Raw genomic sequence first — 19,636 nt, forward strand, 5'->3', positions numbered from 1 at the left:
TTCATCCTCGCTCAAATTAATGGGGAAATCGTCGCTTTCTCGGTCCGAATTGGTGGCTCACATTATAAACAATGTGAGGATGTGAGGAGCCCTCACACCAGTGACATCACGCACACATCGTCTGCTACTTCCGGTACAGGCAAGACTTTTTTTTTAGTGACCAAAAGTTGCTAACTTTATCGTCGATGTTCTCTACTAAATCCTTTCAGCAAAAATATGGCAATATCGCAAAATGATCAAGTATGACACATAGAATGGACCTGCTATCCCCGTTTAAATAAGAAAATCTCATTTCAGTCGGCCTTCAGATTCTGCTCGGAAGATTTTTGTGTCAGTAAGGCATAAACACTGGATTCCAACTTTTGTTTTGTCAGAGTGATCCTGTTGTAAAATATCTATTTCCAAAGTCACCAGTATAAACCTTGAAGGAATTTCATTATTTGTATTGCCAACTACACATTAGCTAGCATACACATACACTTGATGAAATTAATATATTGATTTTCCTATCATATTTACATGATATTGCAAGTTTTTAATGATAAAATAAAATGTTTTAACACGCCAGAGCAGTTCTCAAGTCTTTTTTCCCGAGTCAATTCTCCTTGTGCGTTCTGAGGTGCCTGAGTAGTTCGGCGATACCTCAATTTACAAGTAAAATGGCACCTTCATTTAGGAGTACAGTAATACCTCAAGCTACGAGTAAAGTGGTACCGCAATTTACGAGTACAGTAATCGCTTAGGCATATTTGCCAACCCTCCCGATTCTCATGAAGACTCCCGAATTTCAGTGCCCCTCCCGAAAATCTCCCGGCACAACCAGTCTCCCGATTTCCACCCAGACAACATTGAGAGCCATACCTTAAAAGCACTGCCTTTAGCGTCCTCAACTGCCTGTCGTCACGTCCGCTTTTCCTCCAAACAACTGCCGGCCTCGCCACATCATCCATCCATCCATCCATTTTCAGCCGATTATTCCCTTTGGGGTTGCGGGGGGCGCTGGAGCCTATCACAATATACAGTGGGGCAAAAAAGTAGTCAGCCACCGATTGTGCAAGTTCTCCCACTTAAAATGATGACAGAGGTCTGTAATTTTCATCATAGGTACACTTCAACTGTGAGAGACAGAATGTGGGAAAAAAATCCAGGAATTCACATATTGGGAATTGTAAATAATTTATTTGTAAATTATGGTGGAAAATAAGTATTTGGTCACTTCAAACAAGGAAGATCTCTGACTCTCACAGACCTGTAACTTCTTTAAGAAGCTCTTCTGTCCTCCACTCGTTACCTGCATTAATGGAACCTGTTTGAACTTGTTATCTGTATAAAAGACCCCTGTCCCCAGCCTCAAACAGTCAGACTACAAACTCCACTATGGCCAAGACCAAAGAGCTGTCGAAGGACACCAGGAAAATAATTGTAGACCTGCACCAGACTGGGAAGAGTGAATCTACAATAGGCAAGCAACTTGGTGTGAAAAAAATCAACTGTGGGAGCAATGCAAGACATACAAGACCACTGATAATCTCCCTCAATCTGGGGCTCCACGCAAGATCTCATCCCGTGGGGTCAAAATGATCATGAGAACGGTGAGCAAAAATCCCAGAACCACATGGGGGGACCTGGTGAATGACCTGCAGAGAGCTGGGACCAAAGTAACAAAGGTTACCATCAGTAACACACTACGCCGACAGGGAATCAAATCCTGCAGTGCCAGACGTGTCACCCTGCTTAAGCCAGTGCATGTCCAGGCCCATTTGACGTTTGCTAGAGAGCCCATGGATGATGCAGCAGAGGATTGGGAGAATGTCATGTGGTCAGATGAAACCAAAATAGCACTTTTTGGTATAAACTGGCAACACTAAATTGGCCCTAGTGTGTGAATGTGAGTGTGAGTGTTGTCTGTCTATCTGTGTTGGCCCTGCGATGAGATGGCGACTTGTCCAGGGTGTACCCCGCCTTCCGCCCGATTGTAGCTGAGATAGGCGCCAGCGCCCCCCGCGACCCCGAAAGGGAATAAGCGGTAGAAAATGGATGGATGGTATAAACTCAACTCATCGTGTTTGGAGGAAGAAGACTACTGAGTTGCATCCCAAGAACACCACACCTACTGTGAAGCATGGGGGTGGAAATATCAGGCTGTGGGGCTGTTTTTCTGCTAAGGGGACAGGACGATTCATCCGTGTTAAGGAAAGAATCAATGGGGCCATGTATTGTGAGATTTTGAGCCAAAACCTCCTTCCATCAGTGAGAGCTTTGAATGGTTGACCAAATACTTATTTTCCACCATAATTTACAAATAACTTCTTAAAAATTCCCACAATGTGAATTCCTGGATTTTTTTTTTCACATTCTGTCTCTCACAGTTGAAGTGTACCTATGATGAAAATTACAGACCTCTGTCATCATTTTAAGTGGGAGAACTTGCACAATCGGTGGCTGACTAAATACTTTTTTGCCCTACTGTATATGCGACTATTACACATTAGTGAATGCATCGCATACTTAGTCAACAGCCATACAGGTCACACTGAGGGTGGCTGTATAAACAACTTTAACACTGTTGCAAATTTCCGCCACACAGTGAACAGCACACCAAACAAGAATGACAAACTTATTTCGGGAGAACATTCGCACCGTAACACAACAGAACCAATACCCACAACCCCTTGCAGCACTGACTCTTCCGGGACGCTACAATATACACCACCGCCCCACCCCCCCTCTCCCGAAATCGGAGGTCTCAAGGTTGGCAAGTATGCGTTCAGTAAGTAAAATGGCACCTTAATTTACAAGTACCGTAATACCTCGACGTACGCGCAAAATGGTACATCAACTTATGGATAACATAGTACGTTGACGTAAAAAAAATATGGTACCTCAACTAACGAGTACCGTGATATATCAACCTCCGAGTATAATGGTATCTCAACTTTCAAGTACCGTAATGCACTGACTTACACGTACAAACCCCATTTCCATATGAGTTGGGAAATTGTGTTGGATGTAAATATATGGTTGTACTTGCATAATGCCTTTCCACCCCTTTTTTTAAGGAGCCCAAAGCGCTTTGACAGTATTTCCACATTCACAATGATTTTTAAGCCATGTTCAATTGATTGCACTACAAAGACAAGATATTTGATGTTCAAACTCATGAACTTTATTTTTTTGGGCAAATAATAATTAACTTAGAATTTCATGGCTGCAACATGGGCCAAAGTAGTTGGGAAAGGGCATGTTCACCACTGTGTTACATCACATTTTCTTTTAACAACACTCAATAAACGTTTTGGAACTGAGGGAACTAATTGTTGAAGCTTTAAAAGTGGAATTATTTCACATTCTGGTTTTATGTAGAGCTTCAGTTGTTCAATAGTCCGGGATCTCCGCTGTGATATTTTACGCTTCATCATGCGCCACACATTTTTGATGGGAGACATGTCTGGACTGCAGGCGGGCCAGGAAAGTACCCGCAATTTTATTTTTTTTATGTAGCCACGCTGTTGTAACACGTGCTGAATGTGGCTTGGCATTGTCTTGCTGAAATAAGCAGGAGCACCAATGAAATAGACGGTGCTTAGATGGCAGCATATGTTGTTCCAAAACCTGTATGTACCTTTCAGCATTAATGGTGCCTTCACAGATGTGTAAGTTACCCATGCCTTGGGCACTAATGCACCCCAATACCATTACAGATGCTGGCTTTTGAACTTTGTGTCGATAAGAGTCTGGATGGTTCGATTCACCTTTGGTCCGGATGACATGATGTCGAATATTTCCGAATACAATTTGAAATGTGGACTCGTCAGACCACATAACACTCTTCCACTTTCCATCAGTCCATCTTAGATGATCTTGGGCCCAGAGAAGCCGGCGGCGTTTCTGGATGTTGTTGATAAATGGCTTTCACTTTGCATAGTAGAGCTTTAACTTGCACTTACAGATGCAGCGACAAACTGTATTTAGTGACAGTGGTTTTCTGAAGTGTTCCTCAGCCCATGTGGTGATATCCTTTAGAGATTGATGCCGTTTTTTGATAGAGTGCCGTCTGAGGAATCAAAGGTCACGGTCATTCAATGTTGGTTTCCGGCCCTGCCACTCTCGTGCAGTGATTTCTCCAGATTGTCTGAACCTTTTGATGATAATATGGAGCGCAGATGGAGAAATCCCTAAATTTCTTGCAATTGCTGTTTGAGAAACGATGTTCTTAAACTGTTTGACTATTTGCTAACGCAGTTGTGGACAAAAGGGTGTACCTCGCCCCATCCTTTCTTGTTTAGAGTGGGCGGGGTTTGGTGGTAACAGGGGTGTATATTGGGGCGTCCCTGAAGAGTTAGGGTTGCAAGGGATTCTGAGTGTTTGTTGTGTTACGGTGCGGATGTTCTCCTGAAATGTGTTTGTCATTCTTGTTTGGTGTGGGTTTACAGCGTGGCGCATATTTGTAACAGTGATAAAGTTGTTTATACGGCCACCCCTCAGTGTGACCTGTATGGCTGTTTATCAAGTATGTCTTGCAGTCCCAGACTTGTGTCTGCAGAAGCCGCATGTGACATGTGACTGGACCAGCATAGAAGTACATTTGATTATTTACAATTAGGGGAGATGGGATGTGAATGGAGGAAGGTATTAGTAAAGGGTTGAAGTTGCCTGGAGGTGCTGTTTTAGAGCGGTATTGAAGGAATATAGAGATGCACTTACTTTTACACCTGTTGGGAGTGCATTCCACATTGATGTGGCATAGAAAGAGAATGAGTTACCTTTGTTGGATCGGAATCCGGGTTTAACGTGGTTTGTGGAGGTTATGACTTATGAGTGACATAATACCTTGACGTAGAAGTAAAATGGTACCTCAACTTGTGAGTGCAGTGATACCTCAACTTATAGATACCTTAATACCTCAACTAATGTTGATAATAATGGCGTTACTTTTTTCAGTAACGAGTAACCTAATTAATTACTGTTTCCATTGTCGCAACTCCGCTGCCGTTACTGAAAATGTGAAGTAGTTTGTTACTAAAATGGTACCTCAACTTACGAGTACAGTACATTGGCGTTCCCACCATGTTTTTGCATGCTAATAACACGATTAACATATACTATCATGTAAAATAGGTAATTTTTAGTACACCATACTAGACCAAGGCGCGACGTGTAGACGAGCGGCAGTTTACCCACAATCCCATGAAGGTCAGGGGAGCTGTTGCCATGGAAACCTAAGTCGAAAGAGACAAACGACCAAGGTGGCTTCATGAGGACCAGATCCGCTCTTGGCGCAGAGGAAAAGAGACATTAGGAAGAGCAACACAGCAAGGAAAATGTTTCTCCCATTTTGGTCACTGACACTGTACAAATACATCAAATGGTGGATCAGGAAATTGACATACGCTTGCTGAGTTTTTATTAGACAAAGTATGAACCTGCTGAGCTGGACGGCATTTTTCCCCCTTAAACAAGAACCAGGATTTTTTCGAATGTGTCAAGTCTAAACATGTCACCTTCTTTTTATTACAGTTGCTGCTACAACCACTTTTTCAAGCTCGTACAGGATTAGAAAACCTCCCACATCAACACCAAAGGGCCCAGCTTGCATGACCTCAAAATAGACTTAAAATTAACATTTTAAACTGTTTTCCCCTAAACCTTGCCTGTCAGGCTCCTGGGAACATTGCATTGAAATATCCCTGAATCATTTGTAGTCACTTCATATCTGATGTGCTTCTTGCAAAATGACTTTAGCTCCAAGTTTGTTGGTCACATGTCAACCATGTAGTTGTCCCTCTGACTTCTCATTTTCAATTAACTCTTTGTGAAGCTGCTGTGCAGGTATTACACACCTTCTCAGTAGTTGGGCTACAAATTACATTACACTACACCTGAACATGAGCTTCAACACAACAAACTTCCAGGAATTGATGATATTAGGAGTTAGAAAATGTGCATGCATATGTTAAAGTTCTTCATGTGCAATAGTCCCGAACAGTGATTCTCAAACTGCGGTATAGTTAGGTCTACTAAGCTACTGTAGTTCAGTGTTGGTCATTATGGTGGAACTTGGAGAGCCAAGTGTTTTCTGAGGTAGTACTTGGTGAATTAAGTTTGAGAATCACTGTTGTAGTAATTTAAAAGAAGACACAAAAAAAATGATAGTACCAAGTTGAATAAAATAAGCCCGTTGTATTTTGATGTGTGTTGCAGGATAGATGGTTTTACAAAGGGAGGGATCAACAATGCTCTCCATGCTGCATGTAAATAAAGTAACAAAGCTTTAGAATAAATATGTCATAATTTAACCAGGGGTTATAAAATGTTAAGGAATCAAACAAATACATACAATACAATATCCATCTGCCTCACAATACGAAGGTCCTGGGTTCGATCCTGCGCTCGGGATCTTTCTGTGTGGAGTTTGCATGTTCTCCCCGTGACTGCGTGGGTTCCCTCCAAGTACTCCGGCTTACTCCCACCTCCAAAGACATGCACCTGGGGATAGGTTGATTGGCAACACTAAATTGGCCCTAGGGTGTGAATGTGAGTGTGAATGTTGTCCGTCTATCTGTGTTGGCCCTGTGATGAGGTGGCGACTTGCACAGGGTGTACACCGCCTTCCGCCCAATTGTAGCTGAGATAGACTCCAGAACCCCCCACGACCCGAAAGGGATAAGCGGTAGAAAATTAAAGGATGGACAATATATAACACTGTATATGATGGATGAATCATATCTGAAATGTGACTCACATCAGTATCATGACATGCAACAACATTACTGCACGTGTTTACAATGTTCACATTGATAGAAATCAAGATTGGAAGTCTTGTGTGTCACCAATAGACAATGTGACGGACAAACACACTCCTCAATAACAAGGGATGACTGTGCCATCACACAATATAATAATCACACACCTGGCCTATGTGCTGCAGGACATGATTTTATCAACCCTCAAACTAGTCCTAGGTTGGTAGAATCATTTGACTCCGGGCTTCATCTCCGACGCTTTCAGATTTCTCTTCCAAACTGGAGGAATCTGTCAAAAACCGGGAAAATGACAGTTAGGATGGATCTGCTCCCGGTGGAGGAGCGGAATGCCGTCACATTAAATATGTCATGATTCAGTGGATTTCAAACATGTTACATCAATTCTACATCCCAAAAATTTCAATCTACTATATTTTCCAGACTATCAAGTGCACTGGTATTTAAACCGCACCTAACGAAGGGTAGAAGAACAATTCCATTTTAATTTTACATATATTAGCCGCACCAGACTATAAGCCGCCGATATATCCCGGTACTAAAGATTTTATAAATATTTTTTTGCATGCCTTAATTATTATCAAACGGTGCCGGTAACACCGCATCAAAGCGGCTGATCAAACAATACCAAAGTAATCATCGTGGACTCACTAGCTGCAGTAACGAAGTCTCCAGTCCTGTAAACAGACTCAATAACTCTACGCTAGGACTGGACGATTATTTCCATTGATATTGTAATCACATGCACCTGGGGATAGGTTGATTAGCAACACTAAATGGTCCCTAGTGTGTGAATGTGAGTGTGAATGTTGTCTATCTGTGGTGGCCTTGTGATGAGGTGGCGACTTGTCCAGGATGTATCCTGCCTTCTGCCCGAATGCAGCTGAGATAAGCTCCAGCGACCCCTGCAACCCTAAAAGGGACAAGCAGTAGAAAATGGATGGATGGATGGATGGTAATCACGATTAAACCCTGATTATTCATTAATTTCTAAACATGAGTATTTATTGTACCCCTAAAACATGACTCTATATTACAGTTTTAAAAAATATATATACATTACAATCAAATAAACCATCCATCCATTTCCTATCGCTTATTCCCTTTGGGCTCGCGGGGGGCGCTGGTGCCTTTCTCAGCTACAATCGGGCGGAAGGCGGGGTACACCCCGGACAAGTCGCCACCTCAACAAGCAAAATGATAATAATAGTAACACCAATACATTTAAATAACAAAAGCAATATAAAAACAATACAATTCAGTTTTTCCGTTTTAATTGATTTCTTTTTTCGTGTTTTATACTTTTTTTTTTAATCTTACCATTGAGTGTGTGCTTTTGTGTAAAGAAAAAACACACAATGATTGTTTAAATAAACACAAACATTCTCACATTTATTGGTGCAATACTGTACATCTTTGGACAATTTTGGCTAGTATTTTCGATCAACGCATAATAATTGTGTAAAATTATCAATAAGTGCTTTAAGCACAACTTGTTTAAGATGCATTTTGAAACGTTTATTTTGTTAGCGCAGTCAGACCAGATGTGGTGGGCCGCGTTATTATTGTAAAGGGAGGAAGTGTGATGTGTTGTTGTTCTGTGCTTGACGAATAAGGAGACAATTTAAGGCTGTAAAATAAAAAGAGTCTCTGAAGTTATGACTCCTGTCCTGTTTGCACACTGATCTTACATCCATGTCGTCGACACAAGCAAATTAGATGTGTTGAGTGTGTATCAATTGTTCTTGTCAACTTTAGCTTTGTAGTTTAATCGTTGTTTCAAGTGGCCGTCTAGACATTGTTTAGTTCATGATGGGAAACGTGAGTGTTTTGGGGGTGAATGAGCGCTACTGGACACATTATGTTCCCAAATAAATGTTCCTTCTCTTCACAATGACATTTCACTTACCGTAAATTCCGGACATTAAGTTGCTACGTTTTCCCTTCAATTTGAACGCTGTGGCGTATAAAACCATGCGGCTAATTTAAGAATTTATTTTGCAAATTGCCATGATGATTTGTGATTAATAGTTTTCATCAAACCCAAGCATAGGACTGAAATGGTGTGTTATTGTTTGTGCTATAGCGCCATCTTATGGACGAGTTTGCTTACTGCATGTGGTGCAAATTGAAAATGTACTTCCTGTTTTGCCTTGAACCGATTGTAAAACTGTCCATAGCGTTCTGCTCGAAAGGATTCTTCATTGCTCACACCAGGAAACGTTTGTAAGTCTCACAATTGAACTAAAACAATTCATAATTATTAAACCGTCCCATTTGAAATGTCAGTAGGAGTGTTTCATGCATTTTTGTACATGCTATTGTAATGTAATGAAGCTAGCGTCGTTGTCATTAGCTAATAAACTAACAGGTCTACGAGTGTTTGTGTTAGTGTTATAAATTCACAATGGAATTTTTTTTGGTATTGTTTCAGTTTCACAAATTCGTCAATATATTCACCATAGCATCACCGTGGAGTTAACGGCCGAATTGTGGAGCCTATTTAGCTGATTGGAGAGCTAGCGTACGCAGCAAGTGGGTCTACGACATTGTTGTTTTATCAACTGTTTTACTACCGTGTTACAGACACCGTTTGGAAACAATTAAGGTATGTAAACAAACATCTACAAAATACTTCTGAGCAAATGACTAATTTCACAATGTATATATCTGAGGCTTATATCTCGGTGCTCTCTATAGTCCAGAAAATACGGTATTTTTGTTTCAACTTCCCTGATATTCTGCGTTATGTGACTTCGTCTGCGGTTACATGTATGCGGGAATCAAATGACTTTACCTTTTTTGTTGAGTGTAGTGATTATTGATTAGGCATACTTGCACATGTTCGCGCAGTATGCACCTTCTCACTGGCACTCATTGAGAGCGGATGCTCCCCTTTCCTCTCCCTTATCTCTCTTGCTTGCTTCTTTGTCTTAACTTTCTGGTTGCCTCTTTTTGCACCGCTCTCCAAATCTAAACATTGGAACTAATAAACTGGCCTCAACGAAATTGACAAGATCTTGGGTTTGGGGGAACCTGCTTGTCGTGATGGAGCGGTTGTTGCTGGACACATGAATGACTCTTGGGAAAAGAAGGAGTGCCGCGTGCCTGGCAACCCTTGCTGTCGAGGACGTAAAGATATCTACCTAATAGGAATTATGAGAACAGGACATCTGCTGATTGGAGTAAGCGTTGCTCTGGAGTAAGCGTTGCTCTGGTTTGTCGAGAAATTGGAAGTTGCTGGCAGTCTTCAAGGTACCCCAAACCTACCACAAATGATTGAAGGATGCGGGAAGAACTGTGGACACTCTTGTGATTTGGATAACATCGGACTGTCTGCCCTGCAGGACGAATTTGAGGACCAGTCGCATACAAATCATTCTAACTTGGATTGTTTCCCTGGCTTCGAGACTCTCCCAAATTACAGAGTGGCGAAGACACAACAGAGTCCCTTCCTGTCTCTCATGGACACACACCTGTTGTTGTAGACCAGGGGTCCCCAAACTACAGCCTGCGGGACAGATCCGGCCTGCCAGCGTTCGAGATCTGGCCCGCGGAAAGTCCCAAGTTAAAAAAAATGTATTTGATTATTTTCATTTAATTTTTTAATCCATCCTTTCTAATCCATTTTCTATCCCTTGTTGCTGGTTACTCTCAGAGTCTCCTAGCCGCTCAGGCAAATCGCATTGTCTAAAAATGCATTTTCCATTTTGGCCCCCGGCCAAATTATTTTAACCAAATGCGGCCCCAGGGTCAAAAAGTTTTGGGGACCCTTGTTGTAGACTTTGGACTCAATGGCAAGAACAGACACGCGGCAGGATTACACTAACACATGCATCTCCAAAAAATATACGCCACACACACACATACTCCACCCCCATCCAACGCACTTGTCGCGAATCCCTTAGGGGTGATGGACGGCTTGGCACCGCCTGAAGAGCTGCAGTCTTCTACCGTAGCCCCCACTTCCTCCCCTCTGTTGCAAGTCCCGAGATGTAGGTTGTAATATGTATATGTGCTTTACTGTGGAGGTTTTTTCCCACTCCAGACTGGCCCCCTTAAGTTGTTGCTTCCCTACTGTTTACTACTGCGGTAACACACACTCATTTACAACACAAACAGGGTCACGGTCAACAAAAAGTGGATTTTTTCGTGCAAGATTATACCAAGCATCGTTGCTTCCCGACTGTTTACTACTGCGATAACTTTTAACAGAGATATCCGCCATGTTTGATCGAGGAAATATGTTACAGTTGATCACCGCGATCAAACTCAAATTAGTCACGATCACGACCATATAATCACCCAGCCTTATCAAAAACACTCCTTCAGATATTGCACATGGGACAGTTTAGTAAGTATGAATTGGTTTAGTTATATTGTAAAACTTACAAATGTAGCTTGGAGTGTTCAATGAAAAATCATTTGGAGCAAAAACGCTATGGATGGTTATACTTTCAGTTCAAGGCACAAAACAGGAAGTACTTTTTCAACCCACAGCACTTCCAGTGAGCAAACCCGTCCAAAAGATAGCATCATAGCACAGACAATAACACAAATGTTCAATGTCTCTATCGGTGTAGTATGAAAATTACTTGTTGAATACAAAACTTTATGGGCGTTAGTGAAGAAAAATCCATAAACTAGCTGCAGGGTCCAAAGCGTTGGTAAAAAGTACCGGATTATATTCCAGAAAATACAGTACTTCCAAATTGCTAGTATTAGTGTATGTGAAAAGAGAGTGAGTTTGTTACTGTTGGGAGTAATGTAGGCTTTAGGTGTCGTCCCAGGAAGGACAGCAGTCGCCTCCAAATCAAGCCGCTCCCCAGGAACATGAACCCAGTAACCAGCCAGAAAACACGAGGGTCCTGCAAAAACAATAAACACAAACATTTAACATGCCCACAAACAAACAGAAGCTTGGAAAGGCAGAATGTGTCACCTCTTCGAAAGACGACTCCAAGTTCATCCCAAAGGCCACGCCGATGAGACCAAACAAAGAGAGTGAGAATGTTCCCATGGTCAGTTGCAGGTTCAAACGCATCATCACATTTCGATGGCTGGAATACACAAACAACAGTGAGGCGTCATTTGGTACACTTTGACAACGAACTGCTTGCTGCACCATCGCTCTCACAGACTTCTGTCCTGCTGTGGCAGTAATGGAGAGGATTTCTTTTTCTTTCTTTTTTTAAGTTAAAGTATGGCAAATTTACAGGAAAATACTTAAACAGGAGGGCATCAGGAATGTAGAGCAAAACAAGATTTGACAGGTACAATTTTGCCACAGGTTGCTCAGCAATACTAATAATTCTATAAGCTACATACACATCTAATATGTTGAAAATACAATTACTTCAACAGTACACAGTAGAAGCAAACCATTAAGCTCATTATTTATAGCAATACCAAAAAAACACTACTTGGTGACAGTATTGCACTGCAAACACATTCCTGCTCTCTCTTTTAGGATAAGATAGGACATGATGGACATTAATTATACCACAAAATGGAAATTATGGGGCTCCAGTAGAGATACAAAAAGTACCCCAAATAAAGTTAACAACGTATGAAAACAAGACGAAAACATTAAATAACACAAAGGACATAAAATACATTAAAAAAACACAAAGCTGAGGCATTTTTTTTTTATTACACAGTAGTTAACTTTTCTTTTACTGGTATGATATTTAATAATGATAGCAATAATGCCAGCATAAATATAATGTAGCTTGAAGAATGATTGCTAATATAACTAGTAGGGCTGCGAATCTTTGGGTGTCCCACAATTCGAATACATATCGATATTTGGGGTCACGATTCGATTCAAAATTGATTTTTTTTTTCAATTCAACACGATTCTCGATTCAATAACGATTTTTTTCCCGATATAAAATGATTCTGTATTCATTCAATACATAGGATTTCAGCAGGATCTACCGCAGTCTGTTGACATGCAAGCAGAGTAGCAGATTTAAAAAAAAAACTTTTATATTTGTAAAGGACAATGTTTTATCAACTGATTGCAATAATGTACATTTGTTTTAACTATTAAACAAACCAAAAATAAGACTTATTTTATCTTTGTGAAACTATTGGACACAGTGTGTTGTCAAGCTTATGAGATGCGATTGATTGTTTGAAACTTTTATTAGTAGATTGCACAGTACAGTACATATTCCGTACAATTGACCACTAACACCTGAATAAGTTTTTCAACTTGTTTAAGTCGAAGTCCACGTTAATCAATTCCTGGTAATGAATCGATGCAAGTGTAAACCACTGTGACACTATTGTTCTTTATTTCTATTTTTAATAAATGTCTAATGATAATGTCAATGAGGGATTTTTAATCACTGCTATGCTGAAAGTATAACTAAAATTGATACTGTTGTTGATAATATTCATTTTTGTTTCACTATTTCTGGTTTGTTCTGTGTCGTGTTTGTGTCTCCTCGCAATTGTTCTGTTTATTGCAGTTCTGAGTGTTGCTGGGTCAGGTTTGGTTATGGTATTGATGTGTATTGTTTTGTTGGATTGATAAAAATAAATAAAAAAATTTAAAAATCAAAAAAAAAAAATCTATTTTTTAAAAATGAGAATCGATTCTGAATCGCACAACGTGAGAATCGCGATTCATATTCGAATCGATTTTTCCCCACACCCCTTATAACTAGCATTAACATGACGCAAGAAGGGCGAATTGCAATTTTTGGAATTTCAAAATTCCTATGTAAAACAAGAACATGTTTTTCTTTTCTTTAATGCATTTTAATTCGTAAAATATTGCAAGTACGAGATGGTTAACAATGTAGCTAATGGGAGTACTCTATTGCGCCCATAAAGTCATCTAAAAACATACAAAAACCACCAACAAAAATCAATTCACATCTAATGACCAGAATATTAGCCAAGTTTTAGTTAATATAAGTGCTAAAACTGACCATTTTTTAAATTAAACCCTGCATGGGGATTATGATTAATTATTCATCTAATGGGGAAGATGTAAGCATCCCATCAGTCGGCATTACAGTGAGAGTGTTTTATTTTATTATGTAAATTTGCTGTTTTTTGAGATTCAAACAACTTACAAGTCAACCCATGTCCCAGAAAACACAGTATTGGATTTTCAATAATCATTTATAAGAGTGGACTGTACCTGTCCAGATTTATAAAGATGACACTCTCTGAGTCGTCTATCAGACCTTTCAGCTCCCTGGCCTTGTTCCCCAGCTCCTCAGCCTGCAGGGAGCACCATGACAACATACATAAGTATGAACAAGCAGCATCTTTGACATACACCTCAAAAACAGTTATTTGTTACATTATCAGTATTGATGAAATTTTCTTTACTGGTATAAGTTGACTGGTAAGTATTATTGTCACCATGTTGCTTTCTACAGGCATTACGGTTACCTGCATGTAGTAATTATCCAACAAAAGTTCCATCTCCTCTGCATGATCAATCCCCAAACTGCTCTCCTCACTAGAAAGATACAATTTGACTCAAATAAGGACCGTAGATATTATTAAACAACAAACAATATTTCCTTTATTAACTTCACAGGCACTGGCCAAAATTAGTTGCAGAAGGTACCCAGAATTTTTATAATATTCTGGTGTTTCTCAAATAGTGGGTGTCAGTGTCCGTTTCATTGTGTGTCTACACTCTAATAATGATGTTGGAACGATACACAAGTCTGCAGCTCAGTGGAAGCAGTGCTCAATCTTATCCCCAAGCGACCTAGTGAAATAGTAAGTACACAGGCTAAAATATGAATTAGTTTGTGACAGGAATGAAAATAAAAAAATAGTCCTTGTCAGTTGCATTAATACATAATGTAACAGTGCGTTGTATAGATGAATAAATATGAAATTCTCAAAAGTAATACAATTCAGGGGGGCTTGAGCAATTCTGTCATCAGGGGAATTATGACTGTAAATAATTGAATTGTACTGTATGTGATTTTAAGACATTTGACATGTCATAGTACCAATTCTGCCATGGAATATATAAATCATGCACCAAAACAGGTAACTCACTGCAGTCTGAGCATTGAATAAAACTGTAAAAAAAAGAAAAAGAGTAATAGAATGACATATACAAAGGAGTGAATTTTAATTTCTGACACAAGAAGATGGCAAATTAAAAAGTTGTTGTATAGATATTAATACACAAATATCCTGGTAAGATATATGATAAAGCATTCTAAATGAATGTAATTAGAACGAAATACAAAACGGTGTGTGTGTGTGTGTGTGTGTGTGTGTGTGTGTGTCACATACAAAACTCTCGGGTCTGTCCACTTCGTAAGACATAGTTCTTCAATGATTTCGTCTTCATCCAAAATCTTCAACAAAGAATCCTTGAACACCTTAATGTCCGTCTCTAACTCGGATAAACTGTAAGAGTTTTGACACAAAAGGAGAGGGTGTAGGAGACAAATATTGTGTTTATTATGTCAATTAATCATTGCTCAGTTTACAAGCAGAATTACAGAAAATTTACTTAACTGTTGCGCAACATTAGGATAGACTTATAAAATGAAGTGTTATGAAAAAATATTTTGTTTCCCTATTTTCAAGACTTCAGATCGATTATTGATATGAAGTTGTTTTTTTTAATGTGGTTTATGGCTTTTTTGCCCACGACCCCAAAAGGGAATAAGCAGTAGAAAATTAACAGTTATTTTAATAATGGGGAAAATGCGAGATATTCAATAATAAAAAAAAGTTGCAGAGTGCAATATTTGAGGGGGGGGGGGGGTAATTACAGCCTTGAATAGGTCAATAATTGATGACAACATCAATTTTGAAACAGTAGACAATTATGCACAAAATATGTCTATTTTTGCGGTGCCCACTGAGCTAGAATGAGAGAGAAGACAGAAGGTTCAAGGCTCAAGGTTCAAGTTTTATTTGTCACATGCAGACTACATCACAGTGAAATGCTTCTTTCCATGCTCTTCAGATATTGCGTACAGTGGGTTCCAAACACTAGTTGCAGAATCTAATACACTAAATACAAAAAAATACAACAATTGAATAGCTCTGATGTACAATAATTACAAGACAGTTAAGTTGCACAATTAGTCACAGAAGTTATGGTAGACGTATCAGTACAAGTAGAAGTACAGTAGTCAAATACAGTACCAGTGCAAGATCAAATAGTGTAACAGTATATACAGTATAGGAAGGAACAAATATGAAGGTGTTGACAGTTCTTTGGCAGTTGAGTAGTGACAGTAGTATGAACAAAGGTAATAAAACTTCTTTATAATCTTGTTTTTATATTATTTACAATCATTGAATGAAAAGTATTGTAGTCCGGTAATTACAGTGGTAAGTAAAGTGTTTTTACATTATTTACAGTCATTGAATGAAAAGTCTTGCAGTCCGGTAATTACAGTGGTAAGTAAAGTGTTTTTTACATTATTTAGAGTCACTGAATGAAGAATATTGTAGTCCGTTTATTACAGTGGTAAATAAAGTGATCTTGTGCGTGCGGTTTTGTGCAATTGTGATGAGTGTTAATCGGTGGTGCAGCTGAGCAGTCTGATGGCTTGTGGATAGAAGTTTCTCCCGAGTCTCTCCGTGTTGGCCTTGAGACTCCGGTAGCGCTTGCCTGACTGCAGCCGTGAGAAGAGGCAGTTGCTTGGGTGGCTAGAGTCCGTCACTATCCTCTTGGCCTTGGAACTACACCGTCTGGTGTAGATGTTGCAGATGGTTGGGAGCACACCTCCGATGGTGCGCTGGGCTGATCTGGACTTGTTTGAGTTTATTGAGCTCAAAGAAGTCTTTTATATATATCTGACATGATGTATATAACTGCTCAACGTCATTTTCATTACATTTCTGGGGTTTAATGGCATTTATCCTTAACAAATATTTGACAAATACGTTCATTGTTTTCTGGTGCTATCTGGTGGTTAAGGGGTGCAATTACATCAAAACAATATTTTCTTTTTTTTCACTCAGCACATCAAACTGAATAATCATGTCACATAAGGAACACATGTAATGCTTTTTGGGGGTGCAAGGCGTGCCCAAAGGTCAAAGGTGACCACAATTAAATAATCATACGTTTCTTAAAGGAGAACTGAACTTTTTATATTTTTATTTTGCCTATCATTCAAAATCCCACCGTAACGAGAATACATGCACTTTTCTTTTTTTTAATGCATTGTGATTCGTAAAACAGAAAGTACGAGGTGGCTAACAATGCAGCTAATGGTAGTACTCGATTGCACATTAGAAACTCTGGGGGAAAAAAACCCACCCAAAACCACCAACAATACTCCATTTACATCTCATGACCTGAATATTAACCAAATATTAGCGTTATTGTTATTACAAGCGCAAACGTAGACAAACTACTTTTATTATTATTCATAATTTACTTTTTGAATTATATCTAAATTCTGTACACCGCTGCTGGAATTGTAATTTTCCTGAATGGAACTCTCCGGAAGGAATCTTTTTTGATTGATACTTTTATTAGTAGATTGCACAGTACTAGTACTATCCATCTATCTATCTGTCTATCTATCTATCTATCCATCTATCTTTTAGCGGCTTATGCAGCAGTTGACATACTGAGCCAGTGAACTGCTGCATCGCCTCTGAAATGGTAAACGTTGATTCTAGATTACAAATAATGCATCTCACTTATATAGTAGAAAATTATGGCGATAAACTGTGAAGTTGGTCAACTTTGACCCGGAGATGGCGAGAAAGACACGGAAAAATGCTTGTTTGCAGCCACCTTTTTTTGTTTTTAACCAATGGGAGGATTATGTATAAATCTTCATCTAAACGGGAAGATTCAAACTTCCCAATAGTCGGCATCCCAGTGAGAGCAGACATTACACAGTAAGCGATTGTTTTATTATGTTCGTACCTTGTATTTCTTGTTCAGCTTTTAGCACTACTGCCACATGATGCTTAGTATTTCACTAAAGCTGGATAGGTTTAGCACATTTTCTAAAAAACTTGTAGCCCATCCTCCATTTTCAGGCTCAAAAATATAAGGTTTCTTGTCTTAAAGTAGTCTTTGTTGTCTCTCATGTCAGCCATGAGTACTCATGTTGCAGTTGTTGAAGGAAAATGCGAAAGTTGTGATGTGTCAGTGAAATTAATACGCTACCGCATGCTTAAAATGACAAAAATATGTAAATATTAGGGCTGCAAATCTTTGGGTGTCCCACGATTCGATTCAATATCGATTCTCGGGGTCACGATTCAATAATATATCGATTTTCTCGATTCAACGCGATTCTCGATTCAAAAACGATATTTTTCCGGTTCAAAACGATTCTGTATTAATTCAATACATAGGCTGACATGCAATAATGTAAATTTGTTTCAACTATTAAACAAACCAAAAATATGACTTATTTTATCTTTGTGAAAATATTGGACACAGTGTGTTGTCAAGCTTATGAGATGCGATGCAAGTGTAAGCCACTGTGACACTATTGTTCTTTTCTTAATCTTATAAATGTCTAATGATAATGTCAATGAAGGATTTTTAATCACTGCTATGCTGAAATTATAACTAATATTGATACTGTTGTTGATAATATTAATTTTTGTTTCACGACTTTTGGTTTGTTCTGTGTCGTGTTTGTGTCTCCTCTCAATTGCTCTGTTTATTGCAGTTCTGAGTGTTGCTGGGTCAGGTTTGGTTTTGGAATTGGATTGAATTGTTGTTTAGTGGTTTGTTGGATTGATAAAAAAAATAAAATAAATAAAGTAAATAAAATCTATTTTTTTTTAAATGAGAATTGATTCTGAAATCACACAACGTATTCGAATCGACTTTTTTCCACACCCCTAGTATATATTACATGTTATTATGAATGTGCCTGTTACTGCATTACATATATGCTTACAGCATGTATACAAAACGTGGATAGAGGTTTTGGATGTCTTAAGTGCGCTTTATAGGAAGAATAGAGCCAATCCAATTACCCCCATTGTTAGCTGATTTTTGGTAGCGTTTATTTACGAGTAAGAATGCATAAAAAAAGACAAACATATGTTTGCTTGTCTCACATAGGGATTATTATTTAAATTTTTCTGAGGGAAGTCTCCTGAAGGAATCAATAACGTACTATCTATCTATCTGTGAATGACATGCAAACTTTTTAAAAAGTGCAGTTCCCCCTCAAAGCCATGCCGTAGCTGTATTCTTGCTTTTAAGAGTCCGATATTTCAAAAGCATCCATCCATCCAGCCATTTTCTACCGCTTGTCCCTCTCGGGGTTGCGGGGGGTGCTGGAGCCTATCTCAGCTGCAGGGCCAACACAGATAGACACATAACATTTATACTCACATTCACATACTAGGGCAATCTAAAATAAATAGCATGGAATAGGTCACACATTTGTCTCCTCAATGTTTTGTTACCTCTTACTGTTCTGCAGCAGTATGTGTAGTTTACTTCTATCGGCAGACAAGATTTTCGGATCCACCAGAGATTCCAAAATGTCCAATATCACTGGTTCAACTTCGTTCAATCGGGTTTGTAGATTGTTTACCTGTTTGGTAGAAGTGCGATTTTGGCTTATTATATAAGAAAAAATTGACTGCAACAAACTTGTCCTCACCCTGTGTTGTAGAATGGCCTCCAAAGCCCTGAACTCAAAAGGCAGCGAGTGAGTCTGTGAAGCAAGCTGTGAGGCGAGCTCCAGCACAAGCCAGTGTTCCAAACCCAGACCACGAAAATCCAAAACCAAAAGGCAAAGTGGAGTTATGATGGCTTTTAATGACTGTGGAGAAATGAAGGGTAAATTGTACAGCGAGACACCACACTTGTGTTTATTGACTATATAATTCCTTTAGTGACAATGTTTGTGTTATCATATCTGGAC

General features: G+C 39.2%; 1 protein-coding gene across 2 annotated transcripts in view; it reads right to left on the bottom strand.

Moving 5' to 3' along the window:
- Nucleotides 1-6,160: 6,160 nt before the first annotated feature.
- Nucleotides 6,161-19,636, bottom strand: part of mrs2 (magnesium transporter MRS2) — a 29,864-nt gene continuing 16,388 nt past the window's right edge. The window contains exons 5-13 of one of the 2 annotated variants that reach the window (XR_009808850.1): nucleotides 19,373-19,534; nucleotides 19,173-19,303; nucleotides 15,048-15,164; nucleotides 14,178-14,247; nucleotides 13,921-14,003; nucleotides 11,704-11,821; nucleotides 11,516-11,629; nucleotides 6,338-7,032; nucleotides 6,161-6,245 (exon numbers count right to left, since the gene is read on the bottom strand). Coding sequence is in view for 1 of the 2 variants with exons in the window: in XM_061916132.1 (XP_061772116.1) it covers nucleotides 6,973-7,032; nucleotides 11,516-11,629; nucleotides 11,704-11,821; nucleotides 13,921-14,003; nucleotides 14,178-14,247; nucleotides 15,048-15,164; nucleotides 19,173-19,303; nucleotides 19,373-19,534 (855 nt within the window). In the remaining variant the exon portion in view is untranslated. Of the gene's footprint in view, nucleotides 7,033-11,515; nucleotides 11,630-11,703; nucleotides 11,822-13,920; nucleotides 14,004-14,177; nucleotides 14,248-15,047; nucleotides 15,165-19,172; nucleotides 19,304-19,372; nucleotides 19,535-19,636 lie in introns of both variants that reach the window. The other variant, XM_061916132.1, reaches the window with a different exon arrangement.

The sequence above is a fragment of the Nerophis ophidion genome, linkage group LG11, assembly GCF_033978795.1.
Source record: "Nerophis ophidion isolate RoL-2023_Sa linkage group LG11, RoL_Noph_v1.0, whole genome shotgun sequence".
Classification (NCBI taxonomy): Eukaryota; Metazoa; Chordata; class Actinopteri; order Syngnathiformes; family Syngnathidae; genus Nerophis; species Nerophis ophidion.